Here is a 15,230-nt window from a genome sequence, read left to right as displayed (position 1 = left end):
CGGAACTCTTAGGTACAATAGAACATTACTACGACAAAATATAGACCTCTAGGACGAGTTATAATGTGCTCCTCATTATTATGCGGTACCCGTTTTGGTGGGTAATCTTAGATATTATTTCGTAAACAATTTTAAATTCTAGACTTTAAGCATAAATAGTTTTTAGCTAGAAATATGTTCTGAAAAATATGGTATTTTCGTATCAAGTTTTTCAGGCAAACCGATACAAATAGTACATTAAATACTATTAATTATGAGTTAATTATGTTTTAAGAAGCTCCACATTCTACAGTATCTTATATATATATATAATAAATTATGTATTATGTTGTCAAACGTTACATTTTTATAACAAAAATTATATTGTAATAAAAATTATAAAGATGACCCTGTGCCATCGGTTTGTGACATCTGGCGCATCTCATGACGGTGATTACGTCCTTATCACTCACATACGCGGCGACAGAGATAGAATGCTAATTAGGTGCTATTAAACAGTAAACATTAATAAGAGTTATTACTGATTTGTTAATAGAAACGTCGTGGTCATTGACCGGAGAAGATAATTCATTGTCAATGTTACTGTTGAGTGTTGGATAATAATTATTATTGTTGATATTATGTCATTAAAATATGTACAAGTAGTTAATATAACGATTTCTTAATCTTAGGTTTACGTGAATATCCATACTAATAATAAAAATTTAAAAGTGTGACTCTGTTTAAAGAAAGAGGTACTAAGTAAAGAGGTAGTAAGTCTTATACGTGGGAGAGCCATGCTTCGGCACGAATGGGCCGGCTCGACCGGATAAATACCACGTTCTCACAGAAAACCGGCGTGAAACAGCGCTTGCGCTGTGTTTCGCCGAGTGAGTGAGTTTACCGGAGGCCCAATCCCCTAACCCCTACCCATTACCTTCCCTACCCTCAACTTTTCCCTTCCCTTCCCTTCCCTTGCCTACCCTCCCCTATTACCCTATTCCCTCTTAAAAGGCCGGCAACGCACTTGCAGCTCTTCTGATGCTGCGAGTGTCCATGGGCGACGGAAGTTGCTTTCCATCAGGTGACCCGTTTGCTCGTTTGCCCCCTTATTTCATAAAAAAAAAGGTGACTCCTCTGATCTTCATCGAAGAGACTCAACAGTGAGCAGAACTGGAAAACTTACGGTGTGTTAATTGTTCACTTCGACTGCGGCATGCTAGTCGGCAGTCATTGGGAGAAGTTATTTCCTGTTTCCTTAGGTATTTCCTTTTTCACATATTAAAACATGGTAAAAAAAGTTTTAATTAGTTTTTATCATAAAACTTAAGCTTTACAGGCTCAAATACGAGGCGCAACGTTACTTAACTCGTATTTTTTAAATTGACATTGCCGTAAACTCCGGAGAGTTATAAGAATCGTAGTTGATGTATTAGAAACAGCTATAATCAAGCTATTATTTAAGCTAAAATAGGTAATGGCACAAAATATTTTTAGCGATACTAAGTTCCATAGACACTTGCCCATTCGCCTTTGGTAGATATACTTTGGGTCCCGGGAAAGGACAAATAATACTTTATCTCAGAAAAATTTACGGTTCCCGCGCGCGGAGGCGATAATGAATTGTTTTTTTGTAATTAAATCGGTAGTTAACCTTATTATCTCATAATACCTACTTATTTATTATCCATCCAAGGATAATGAAATATAATATAAAGTTTGAGAATAAATACCATTACAAGTATCTAGACTTCTTCATTCACACCATTTCTATACAAGATGTTAGTGTAAACACCGTTACCGGGTATGAAGACGGCATTTTTTTTGAGTTCCCAGCATTGTTTTCATAGAAAATGTTGTTCATTTTGACGGGCTCATTTGATGGTTTCAAGGATAACGGTGTTTACACTAACACACTGTATAGTCAGTATCTTTTAACACCCTTTTATAAATATCCGGCAATCGCCCATGCTACTCTTGGCTCTTCGGAAAAGGACGCGTCGAGTGATTGGAAAAACGTACGTGTGTTGATTGTAATGTAGAATATGTGAATATAGTACAACAGCTGTGTAGCTAAGAATAAGATAATAATAATCATGTACAAATAAAAAAATAAATGCATTTATTCAGTTTCCTATTCTTCTCTATAATATTACTATAATATTAATGTTGATACGTTACAATAAAAATACTGTCAAGAAAAACTTTTGTTACATTTTTTGTTCACAGATCATAATTTTATAATAATTGAAACGAAGTATAATAAGTGACTTACCAAAATCACCTTCAAGTAACTTACCAGAAGTTTTCCATGACCAGAGAGTAATTTTTAATGACTTATTTTGCGAATTCCCAATTGCGTAAGCAAAAGTTCTGTGAATTAAGTTGCAATTTGCAATACTTTTTGTTTCTTTTCAAATAGGCGTATAATTAGCTGAGTTTTTGCTGCATTTTAGCCAGGTATTACCCAACTTGTTAGGGTATGGGTTAATTACAAAAAAATGATACAATTATTTTAAATACATTTATTTTTGCTTTTTGTCAGGGCGAACGAAGTGAGCCCTATAACTTATTAGTGTACTGTATATCCCACAACCTGAACATTATGTGGACTTTTACGGAAAAACTATCACGCCTATTGATTTGTGCTTAGTAATTTTGATATAGATGTAGATTTGTTATCATCAGTCAGTCAACGTGTGAGTTGTGACGACCATAAAGTTAATATACCTAGCGGAATAGAGAAACAAAGGCCTGAGCAAGAGAGATGTCACTATCAGTAACACTGCGTGGTAAAAAGAGTCGTGTGATACATGACAGCAGCACTCTGTTTTTGACGTCCAGTCGGCACGTGCCGCACGTTGACAATTTAATCACATAGAATCATGTTCAATCATGCTTGTGTTAGTGTATACGTACACATATTTTTACACACAGATGAAACCAATTTCGGTTTCGTTTGACAGCTCGAGATTGTTGCTCTATTCCGCTAGGTATATTAACTTTATGGTGACGACTGACGACGTGAGCCCTCACACAGCTCGGCTTTTAGCTATACCAATATTTTGATTTTCATCTAATAACCTGTTTTTAAGAAAGGGAACATTATTAAGAAATTAAAAATATCTGTTGTAATTATTGAGTTAGATGAGATACATCTACACAATGCTAAAGATATAATTATTTTTATTATTTTTTATATTGCATTTTTTTATTAAATATAACTACAGTCCGTCAGTCCCCATATTATAGTTTAAATGAACATCTCACTGACACAGCCATGTATTGCAGATGTAGAGGCCGGCAATGACGCCGGGCCCGAATCCAAGCCGCTGCGGCCCGCTACCGGTAAGCCCGCATGGCCTGCACCACCACAAAAATGTTATGCACCTCTGGCAATTTGTGACGTTTTTTTTGTTGTTATTTTTACACCTTTTCCAAAAACACAAAAATGTTTTGCACCTCTGGTAGTTTGTGACGTTTTGTACTCAATCGTTTTTTTTTTTGGGTTTTGCACTTGCCTTGATTGATTTAAGAGGATTCCACACCGCCATTTTTCCCATACAAACGCTGTCCCCTGTTTCCTCCCTGGATAATGCTAGTAGAGTTATAATTTTTTTCCTGAATATCTACGGCCACTAATACAATGTCCCTATGTTTTCCTTTTTTTCATAATTTAATTATTAAATAAGATATGAACGTTCAAAAACCCAAAAAAATGGCCAGATTTTCCACTGTGTTCAAACGTCCAGAAAACAGATTTGGATAGATTATACAAAAAAAGCAAAACATAGGAACACAGCTCAAGCCTTTTTTTAATCTTTAATGAAAAAAGTACTTAAATCGGTTAAGTTTTGGAGAAGGAATCAGGGGACAACGAATCGTTGATTTTCTGGATTTTCTGCAGTTGTCTCTATCGCGTTCTGCGGTATAGGCTTGAGGTAAGGGAGACAGCTATAGATATTACACGTACTTTTTTTTCATTTCTCTAGCTGCTGTGGTATCCTCTTAAGGGTCCTTGCATGTTGTATGTGTCTAATTTGGTAACTTTATCCTTTTTGGGAATCGGTAAACATTTTGTTGTTTTGTTAATGTAAGTATAGCAAATTTTGAATGTTACTTGAAACGAATACAGTCTGTTGGTATGTTTAAAACGTTAATTGTAAGGGGGGCTAAAAATGGTTGGAAAACCTAGTGTAGATAATTACTATGTTTCTTTTTCATGGTAGATGACTGTAATTTAGATTTAATTAATTTCATTTTCCTATATTATATAAGAATGTACATACTCTATGAATTTCATGAGCAAAGAAAGGATTTATAAATGAATAAAATCTACATGGTACCATAACGTCAATGTGTGTGTCATTAGTCATACTATTCGATTCTGTGGTATGATCTAAAATCAATTAAAGTTCAACAGGCAAGGATATCTGCTTTCCAACAATACATTAATCTTGTCTGATAGACTCTTGACGTTAGTACATCGAGCACATATATTAGTAAATGTTATGTGTGAGAACAAATTCCACTGTAGCCACTAAATAGTACAGGATTCTAAATCGCGCTATCAAAGTTTCTAAAGTCCAACACCGCGATTGGTATGAAGAGTCATTGCATAAAAATAATAATATTATAGACGCAAATTCCACTGTAGGGGCACAGCTATAATACTAAGGTTGGGTTGCACCAGAGGCGTGGTTAAAGTTAAAATTAAGGTTATGGTTATAGTTAAAGCTAAATTTAGCTTTAACTTTACCCTTAACTTTGACTGGAGAAATTGATAGATGACGGCTGGTCCAACAAGGTTATAAATGAACGTGGGCGGGGGTGCTGCTGGTAAAGGAGAACTGGCAAAAATGGCGTTTTTGACAGCGTTAGTTCCTTTTTTCGCCACGTGCATTTAAAACCTTGTTGAGCTCTATGGTTATGGTTAAATATGGCGTCTTGATGGTTCATTTTTAACTTTAACCAAAGATTTGACATTTTGTATTGTAGTTAAAGTTACAGTTATAGTTAAAGTTAGTTGGTGCAACCCAACCTAAATAGTTACTACGTGGGGGACCAAATAGTACACAATTCTGAATCGCGCTATAAACGTTATTCAAGTCATCGCTACTCGACACCACCCCTCCCCCTAACGCCTCTGCTGCGTATGATCAATGATCATAGATCAACGGCCAGGGGCTCCCAATCTTTTTCAGCCTGCGGCGCACTTACAAGTCTCAATATTTTGTCACGGCGCCCTCCTTTACCTAGCTCTTACAAAAAGATACATAAATAAACACATTTAATGATTATTATTATACAGTGTCTAAAATGTCTGACAGTGCTCTTTGGCTTCACCAATACCACCTTACTCAGTCGGAAGATTTTCTTTTGGGACATTCACTCGTATTCCACATCGGCAAAACGATATTCCGCAGTCCGCACTGTCTTGCGGGCTGCGACCTCATGTTATCGCTGCGTTTGTTTGAAATTCGACGATATGTCATTTCTAAGGCTAAAGGCCAAGACTTTTATGTGATACGGTGATATAACGCGTGCGGGGTCGAAAACATTGGAAATTTAGAATTTACTAGAGATCGTCCAATGGTCGAAATTCGACCTTAGTTTCATCGACATTATGACTAAAAATAATATTGACTTCATCATATTTTTTTCAACTCTTGTGTCTGGGACTCAGCTGATCTCAGACTGGCCGTGTAAGCATTGTCTAATAGTATCTCAGATTCAATAAAAAAAACTATAATCCATTTTCAATTTGTCACCTTGTTGTCAACAGACTTCAACCATAAATAAAAGAGTATAATTCGTATGTATAGGCTTGTCACTCAAAAATCTGTCATTTTTCCTAGTGTGTGTGTTGTTGTGTGTGTAATGTTTTATTTGTTAAAAAAATGTATGATAAAAGCATAATTTCAAAATAATATTAGCACGATGCACTCCTCCACCATATAAACTATGACTGTGCAAAATTTCATTCACCTATGTTTACCCCTTTTTCGTCAAAAGGGATCCAATGTTTTTGGCTCACGTATTAATATATAGATTTATTATTAAAAAAACTATTTACTTAAATGTGAACAAAGCTTTATATAAACGATCACGTATTTAAACAGTCATTATTATATTGTGTCCGCAGTCCGGGAGCTGGGGTTTATCCAAATGTTTTTTCAGGAAAAACAAAGCAAGGTTAACCAAAGTCGTAGCGATTTTCCTTTTGATATTACTTTAAATTGACATAATTGAGGCAATCGGCAGCAAATTAGCTGTGATACCAAGTTGAGTGCTCAGTCAAGTTGCAGTCAATTTCGATAAATAAGAATTCATAAAAAAACCAAAAACTTGAGAGGTGTCAAGGGACACCCGAATGGAACGAAGTTTTCTTATGTTCAAAAAACCTGTATACATAAAAACAAAATCGCCATCTATTGACGCCCAGGAATACTAACAACGCGTCGCTGTTTATTTTAAAAAAACGCTATCTAGTTGAAGCACAGGAATACTTACTATCAACACCCTCTGACCCTAACATGCAGGTACTAATAAAAGTGTCGAGGTCAAATCAAGGTCAAATATCGTTCTGTCTAGCCTTCAGATTTATGCCGGACGCGCGATTAGGAACTACGTTCGAAAAGGATTTGACATATCCAAAGCTGGCTTCTCACGGCGTGTGATATCACAAGCCGCGCCGCGCCGAGCCAGCTATTACGAGCGAGCACGAGCCACAGGCGAGACACCCCTTCACACGGCACGTGGCTCGAGCGGGCGCGGCGCGGCTTGCGATAATACAGGATAGAACGCGCCGTGAGAAGGCACCATAAGTGACATCCTTGCAATTCCATGAATTTCTTTAGAATTTTCTCGGGGGAAAAAACGAACCTGCTAGTTATCCTCGAGAAAGTGCGAATTTTTATATTATTTCATTTTATTTCTTCTTTAAGCCCCGAGGATTATCTAAAAGGCTACCATAGGATTTTACATTTTACGTAGGCATATAAACCTCCCTAGCATTAAACTAATATTTTAAGACAAAAATTAGCTCAATCCGTTCAGCCGTTCTCGAGTTATAGCAAGGCTAACACTATTGAAAATCTATTTTTATATATTTAAGATAAGCAGATTAGTTAAAGGTAGCTAATTGTTTTCATAAAATTAAACCTATTAGAATAAAACCTCTATATTTTCATGTTCTATGGTAGACATAAATTAACTTAATCACTCGTTAATAGATAATAGAGTCATAATTGCGGCTCTATCAATAAAGACATTACACTTGAGTTGTTACGTTTTTGCATGCACTAACACGAAGGTGATTTCATTTACTAGCTGATCCGCCAAACGTTATTTTGCCATATACAGTAGTCAGTAGCTCTACCATGAGTTTAAGCTATATATTAATTATCGATACTCGATACCGACTACGTAAATATTTAGTATGGCGATTTTAGTTCCGCAAGTAACCGCTAGAGGCGCTGTAAAATTTGCAATACTAAAAATTTACGTAGTCGGTAATCGGTATCGAGTATCGATAAATACGGATAGTATTTATCGATACTCGAACCCCCTTACTAATAAACGTTGTATAAGCTTTGAATAGTTATACAGTGTTTTGTTCCTGTCACACAAGTGACATTTTAAATTGGATTGAGGAAGACAAAACACTGTACTTATATAACTATTCAAAGCTTATACAGCGTTTATTAGTAAGGGGGTTTAGCTTTAAACTCATGGTAGAGCTACAGTAGTCAGTGTGTAACAGAACAAAGTAATAATACTGGGTCGCTGTTATGCATTAGGCATTAGTGTCTTAACTCTTAACCCACAATTTTTTTTTGTTGTAAATTTTGAATGCAGTCTTGTTCTAAATCATTTAATCATTTACAGAACATAACTGCATTCATAACTCAATACGTAATTTTTGTGTGGGTTAGTACACGAATGCTTAACAGCGTCCACTTAAGGGTGTGTATGTGTTCTTTATGTATAGTTCACTGTGAAAGTGCAGCGCATGTTAGTAATCATTTTATTATTGTATGGGCAAATTCATGAAAATAAAAAATTTAAAAACTCTCTCAGCGCTGCTATTTTTACAGTTAACTGTATGTACGAGGAACACATACAAGTATATAATCACTTTGTTATGTTACTTCTTGTAGATATTATACTGTATGTATGTATAATTTTACGTCTTTGTTCTGTCAACAAGAAGACCGGATGATATTATCAATCTGTGGGCAATTATGCCACAGATCGCCTTTTGATTATAATAATCTTATGTAAAGTGCTATTATATGGACATTTATTTGTTCATGTTAACAATAAAAAAAGTTTAATTACTTTTTATAACTAGAAGTATTCTTATAAGTCTCATTAGGTGTTGATTTACTTTAGATATAATAATAATATCTATGGACGCTTCACACCACGTCAGTCTGGCCCCGTGCTAAGTACCTAAAGGACTTGTGTTACAGGTACCAAACAACGGAAATATATTTAATACTTTTATACTATACATATATTTAAGATTTTTATTATATCATACACATCCAGACCCGGGAACATTGAAAACTTTTTGTTCCGTCGGCGGTATTCGAACCCGCGACCCCCGGCTTGAGCTACCAACGCGCTCACCACTGAGCCACAGAGGTCGTCAAGTATATCACCTAGGAATTTAATTGTTTGAATTGAATGAGACATAGAGGATACTTTTTATCCCGGAAAAATGTTTCCCACGTTGGTTCCCGCCCGATAAACGAATTTTAGCGCAACAGAGTTGCGGGCGTCATCTAGTTATGTATATTTTTAACCGACTACCAAAAAGGAGAACGTTCGGCTCTGTATGTTTTTCCTTTAATTCGTCTATTATCTATGGATCTTCAATCGTAACGGAGGCTCGGCAGATCCTATTGACGTCGCAAAAACTGTGCCATTGCCCTCTCGTGGGCGTCTGTCGGACGTGGGCATGGGCTGTGTTATTTTGAGTGCCATGCACCTCGAGTGCCATTGAGAATTAAGTGTGTTTATGCTTATGATATATGCTGTATTATGAAATATCAAAATGCTATATGACTGACAGAGACTGCGTAAGTAGGTATTGTTAACAATCTATGTATATAAAACTCAAAGGTGACTGACTGATTGACATAGTGATCTATCAATGCACAGCCCAAACCACTGGACGGGTCGGGCTGAAATTTGGCATGCAGGTAGATGTTAAGACGTAGGCTTCCGCAAAAGATTTTGATAAATTCCAACCCCAAGGGGTTCAAATAGGGGATGAAAGTTTGTATATAATAATACTTCTTAACGTGAGCGAAGCTGCGGGCAAAAGCTGGTGAATTTATAAAGGTACTTGCAAATTATTTTAACTCGAATAATAACATTTTAGACCTTCTGAATTTGCTTCACGATGCAGCGGCTTACTCGTTCTATTTAAGTAAGTAACAAAAACAATGTTTATATAAAAAAAAATGTTTAATCAAATGAAGGGCTAAGTATAGAGATTGAGTGTTCAGCACCAGGGACGCGGGTTTAGTAAACTGTATAAATATCAAAATGGACCCTGAAATACAATAGGAGTGACATATTACTGTGCAGTGTTTTCGCGCTAGATGCAGCACTAGCCTATGCTAGTGCATAGGCTACACTACAGTAAATAAAACGTTTTACCTCAATAATGTCAAAAACGTTAATATTCTGCTATAACGTGTGCAACATGTCGGATTTTGGTCGGATTATTTACTGTATGTGCTAGTAGCGCCCTCTAAACCGACTTTCGCGTTATATTCCCTAAAAGTTTTCATGTGACACGCTTTTTGTGTCACTGTCATGTCTAAAAATACGCCTAGACACAAAAACCTAATTTTCAAATGTCAACACTCAACCTATTAAGTATAATTTTCGAAAATTATAGGTTTAAGCGATTAGGGAATTTTCGATGTACTTAAGATTTATTTTTCGATTTTAATTGCATCTTATTCAGCATCTACAAGTAATCTGTAGAGGCACACTCTCATTAATTTCAAGGTTGCACAACACTTTGCATATACTTAATATATAATGCTGATATTTTAATATTACAATTTAAATTACACGTTAAACGTAGTACTGAGTAACTCATGAGTCATTACATGCAACTTTAATCTTGATCGAGACGAAAATACTTTGCACAAAAACTACTATGAAGAAAAAAAAAACTCGCACTCTATTTTGAAATTGGAATTCTGAGAAGTCTAGTCGGCCGGGCCTCGCCAGTATGTCACTGTTCTCCTAAACGTGCAAATCTGTGAAACTTTTAAAGATAAACGTGTAAAAGATTAAGATTACTGGAAATCGGCAATCTTTTTACTTTATGTTGGACGTGATACGACTACGAGAATGAGCAGGGTGTTCGGTCAAGGTAAAACATAAACTTAAATCTGTTAAAAATGATAAAAGTGCTTTTAGAGGATTTTATTGTTTTTGGGGTTCCGTAGCCAAATGGCAAAAAACGGAACCCTTATAGATTCGTCATGTCTGTCTGTCTGTCTGTCTGTCCGTCCGTATGTCACAGCCACTTTTCTCCGAAACTATAAGAGCTATACTATTGAAACGGTAAGTAGATGTAGCCTGTGAACCGCATTAAGATTTTGATACAAAAATGGAAAAAATATCAAAAATTTTAGGGGTCCCCATAGGTACAACGGAAACAAAAAAATTTTTTTTCATCTAACCTATGCGTGTGGGGTATCTATGGATAGGTCTTCAAAAATAATATTGAGGTTTCTTATATCATTTTATTCTAACCTGAGTTTGCGAGAGACACTCCGCCAAAGTGGTAAAATGTGTCCCGTCCCCCCCCCTCTAACTTCTAAAGTATGGTAGTACTTATGATAATTCTAAAAAAAAATATATGATATACATTACTATAAAAACTACCAACGAAAATTGGTTTGAACGAGATCTAGCGAGTAGTTTTTTATACGTCCTAAATAGTAAACCTTAATTTAAATTTTATTAAATCAACTGCAATATAAAAATAAATCCAAAACCTTTTAATTTTATAGAAATAAACCTTATTGCTGCTGCGGAACCCTTCATGGGCGAGTCCAACTCGCACTTGGCCGGTTTTATTTTTTTGTATGACCTTCTGACATTTTGTTTTAGTGTTTAGCTCTGTAGTTAGCTTAATTAAATCGTATGCAGGTACGATCACAATAATTATTTATTTACTATTAATTTGCCCGCTGCGTTTTTCCGAAATGAGTTTTTTTTATTGAAAGGTTCACTGGCTGTATCAATAAAGTTGACTGCACTGAATCAATTACGTTTTCGATAGAAAATTGTAATTTTCTATCGAAAACGTAAAAACTTGTAAAAGGTTACTATAACGATTCGAAATATACAAATATGTAATGATTAATAACTGTTTTGTTTTTCGTGCTTTTCCTACATAAATCGTAATATTATAATTTATAACAAACTCTTATTCATCGAAAGCGAACAGTAAAGCGTTAGTAGTTGGGTATGGATTGGAGTAGATAATGATGATGATTTCATGGTTGTCTCGTAATCAGTTCAGTATTTGTTCGAAAATAAATCTGTCTCATTGTTTTCGATTTTTTGCATCGACGGAAATACGAAAATACGAGTGTATGTATGGTATAAGTTATAAACGATGAGCGGTCTATTATTTTTATGTAAAATTATTTATAATGCGTTAAGGCTACTCACGCTAAAATTGGTCTATTAGGTTTGTATGCCATCGAAACAACGCCCCTTGATTAATGAATAAACATTGTTGTAGTTCGGGCAATTTTAATCTAAAATCTCTTTAAAAAGTTTCTTAAAAGAACTTGAAATTAGAAACATGCAATTTTGTATACCGAATATGCAACATTGCATGTTTCTAATTTCGTGATGACACCTCCACCTGGAAATATGCAAGATAAATTAACTTTATTAAAACTTTTAAGTCCAAATAAGCGAAACTATGCGATAATAATGAAATGTGTTTTGATAGTGAATATTATATTATTCTACCTAATAATATTCTCTACCCGCTACATCTTATAACTCGCGCTACCGCCTCAAGGCTATGTAATGTCGTTTGATACGCACTGCCATTGCCAACCGCGAAGGCTTAGGTTAGCTCTTATGCGGGTTAGTTTAAATTTGGAACTTCCCGAATTGCTTAAAAAATAATACTTCTACTTTTTTAGACTTGCCTAAAACTGTATCTTTTTGCTAGTCTCAAAAAAATCCAGTCGATTAACTGTTATTAATCATATACGCTTTAACATGAAATAAATAAAAAAATACATTTTAAAATTTTCGACGCAAGCAGGAAAAATAAGTGCTAAAATTTAAGCAATAAACTACTTTTTGTTCGTATAGTTTTACATATTATAAATAATAATAAAATATTATTATTGTAAGTGTAAAGCAATAGAGTAGTTACGTGCATCTAAAGTTTTTATTTTGTAATTTATTATTTAATCTAGAAACATATTTTATTTTTTCATAATGTATAATCAAAGCTAAGTATGACTATGGGTCTATAATACTACCAAATTTAATGTCAGCTTATAGCTGTTCGGTAAGGAAACACAATGGCACAATATTAGTTTAGTATGTTTGAACATAGTTTGATAATTAACAATTTATAATTGTTTAAACTTCGCATTCTAATACTGCAACTACTATACTATAATAATATAATACTCCCCACACCGGTTTCGGTGACGGTGGCCGGTTTCATTGAAACCAGGCCAGGTACGCAGGAGTAATTTTATAGTGCCCAAGTGTGTGCGTAGTACACAAGAGCACTCTCTATTCCTTTTACTCTCATAACCCAATGGGACGGAAGACCGACACGACTGGCGAGAGATCAGGCGCAGGACCGACTTTTTTACATGCCCATCCGACGCATGGATCATCTTACTTGTCAGACAATCAGGTGATCAGCCTGCATTGTCCTAACCAAACTTGGAAATAACATGTTTCCAACGCGGGATTCGAACCCACGACCTCCGGAGTCGAGAGCGACGCTCTAACCACTAGACCACGGAGGCGTTCAAACTATACTACAACGATATCAAAATACTTCTATGCTATACTACTACAAGAAGGACAATGTATAATTTCTATGTCTCTCGGCCGCACTCGGTTATATTTGGACGCTGTTAAGCATTCGTGTACTAACCCACATAAAAATTGTGCATTGAGTTATGAATGCAGTTTTGTTCTTTAGATGATTTAGAACAAGACTGCATTTAAAATTTAACGACCAAAAAAATTGTGGGTTAGGACACTAATGCTTAACAGCGACCATTTAATAATGATTAAACTTCAATCTAATGAAGAGTTTGACTGATAATAGGTATATAAGTACATACAGATAATATTAATTATATACAGGGGTTTATGTAAAAAGTTCATTTAATGATAAATAATTAAGAGATTGATATTATTCTCTGAGTGTGACAGTTATACTTTTAATGTGATTGACCTTTTTTTTCAATAAATATTTGTATCTAAACGATTGATCGAAATTGATGACTTAGAGTTTTTAAAGCATCACTTCTAGATCAATCAACTTTGGTACAGCAAAAAATATAGTCGACTCATGATTTAATGACGATTTGAATACGATTTAAGAAAGAACATCTTGTGTTGTTTTAGGTTCCGTAACAAAAGTTTAAAAACGGAACCCTATTATTGAGACTTCGCTGTCTGCCTGTCACCAGTGCGGCTAGCATGCGCGTACAACGAGATATCTTACTCTCGAGTGTTGTCGATATCTACATAATGTCAAAATCATTTTTTGACATTATATCGATGGATTATGACTACGGATTTACACGAGTGATAAAAAATGTATGTCACGTTAGGATCAATAGAGATGAATAGACAAACCATAAAACATCGAGAAAACATGTACTTAGACAACATTTTCTCGTAATATGCGCTTGCAGGCGCACAGGTTATTTCTTGTGATTTCGTGATAGCTACACTAGTCAAATGTTTAAAATAACTGATTTCTGTAATTTCCGATTTAAAACAACGAACGCAAAAATCGAAATGAAATTTTGAAGTAGTTAATATTCTATACAAAAAAATACGTTTATTCGTACCGTTCGTGCGCAAATCTGACTCATTCTTGGCCGGTTAATATGGATTATTTATTAATATAATTACGAAAATAAGTTATTTTGAAGAATGTACCTTAATTATAAACTTAGAATAATATTACGTCAGATAAAATTATTATTGACTTGCGCTTTGGAAAAGACATCAACGTTTGCACGGCTGCAATTATACAGGGTATACTTAATAAAGTGCAGATAACTGATAAGTGATAACTAATACTTTAGGGTGTTTACGTGTTCCTTGTTTAGAGTTCACTGTAATAGCTGAGTTCAAAGACTTAATATTGACTACCGTATGTTTCTACGAGAAACGCTCCAACGTCATGAATTCCAATTTCCAACACATAAATTAAAAAAGTTGATTTATTTTATTCATAAAATACATGGGCGTACCCAGGTTCTGGGCCAGGGGGGGGGGGGGGTGGCAAATTACCCAGGTTCTGGGCCAGGGGGGGGGGGGGGGGGGGGCAAATCAGATTTCGATAAGCTAGGTGTTTATAAAGAATAAAAAATTAATAATTTTTAGTTGTATTGCAAACAAATGGCAAAAATTCGTTATTTTTATAGATGAAAGGACTAGATAATATACTTAGTAGGGATGTCAACATGATCCAGGGGGGGCAGCTGCCCCCCCTGTCCCCCCTCGGTACGCCCATGATAAAATATATTTTTATTTTATTGTTTTATTTGATCCATCTAGAGTCCATATACCAAACTTAGTATGCTCTTAGTTCACAAATATTTTTCAGGAAAATTCTTGCTATAAAATATTAAATAGTAGAACAAATAACACGTAGAGAATTATCACTGTGGCAACGCGACGACGCGCGACGTGCTAAGTGTATTGTTAAACACCCGACATCATGCTAAATCGTGAATGACTAGAAATTGTTCAGCCTGTAATATAGTATGTGTCTATGTGACCACGTTATTATTATATATAGACTAGGCAATTTAGCCAGCCAAAATCATAGTTATAACTACGGAACCCTAAAAACTTGAGAGGTGTCAAGGGACAGTCGAATGGAACGAAGTTATTTCTTATGTTCAAAAAACCTGTATACATAATATTACATATACATTAAAAAAAACGCCATCTACTGACGCCGGAACTAA

General features: G+C 35.2%; 1 protein-coding gene across 3 annotated transcripts in view; it reads left to right on the top strand.

Annotated features, from left to right (window-relative positions):
- LOC121729596 (aquaporin AQPAe.a-like) overlaps positions 1-15,230 on the top strand; it is a 95,899-nt gene that overhangs the window by 16,621 nt on the left and 64,048 nt on the right. Inside the window, exon 2 of one of the 3 annotated variants that reach the window (XM_042118154.1) lies at positions 3,271-3,327. The exons of 1 other annotated variant lie outside the window; for it this stretch is intronic. In XM_042118154.1, coding sequence (XP_041974088.1) covers positions 3,271-3,327 — 57 coding nt within the window. Of the gene's footprint in view, positions 1-3,270; positions 3,328-10,246; positions 10,385-15,230 lie in introns of those variants that run through there. One more of the 3 variants, XM_042118157.1, reaches the window with a different exon arrangement.

This window comes from Aricia agestis, chromosome 8, assembly GCF_905147365.1.
Source record: "Aricia agestis chromosome 8, ilAriAges1.1, whole genome shotgun sequence".
NCBI classification, from domain to species: Eukaryota; Metazoa; Arthropoda; class Insecta; order Lepidoptera; family Lycaenidae; genus Aricia; species Aricia agestis.
This window is presented reverse-complemented; position numbering and strand designations above follow the sequence as displayed.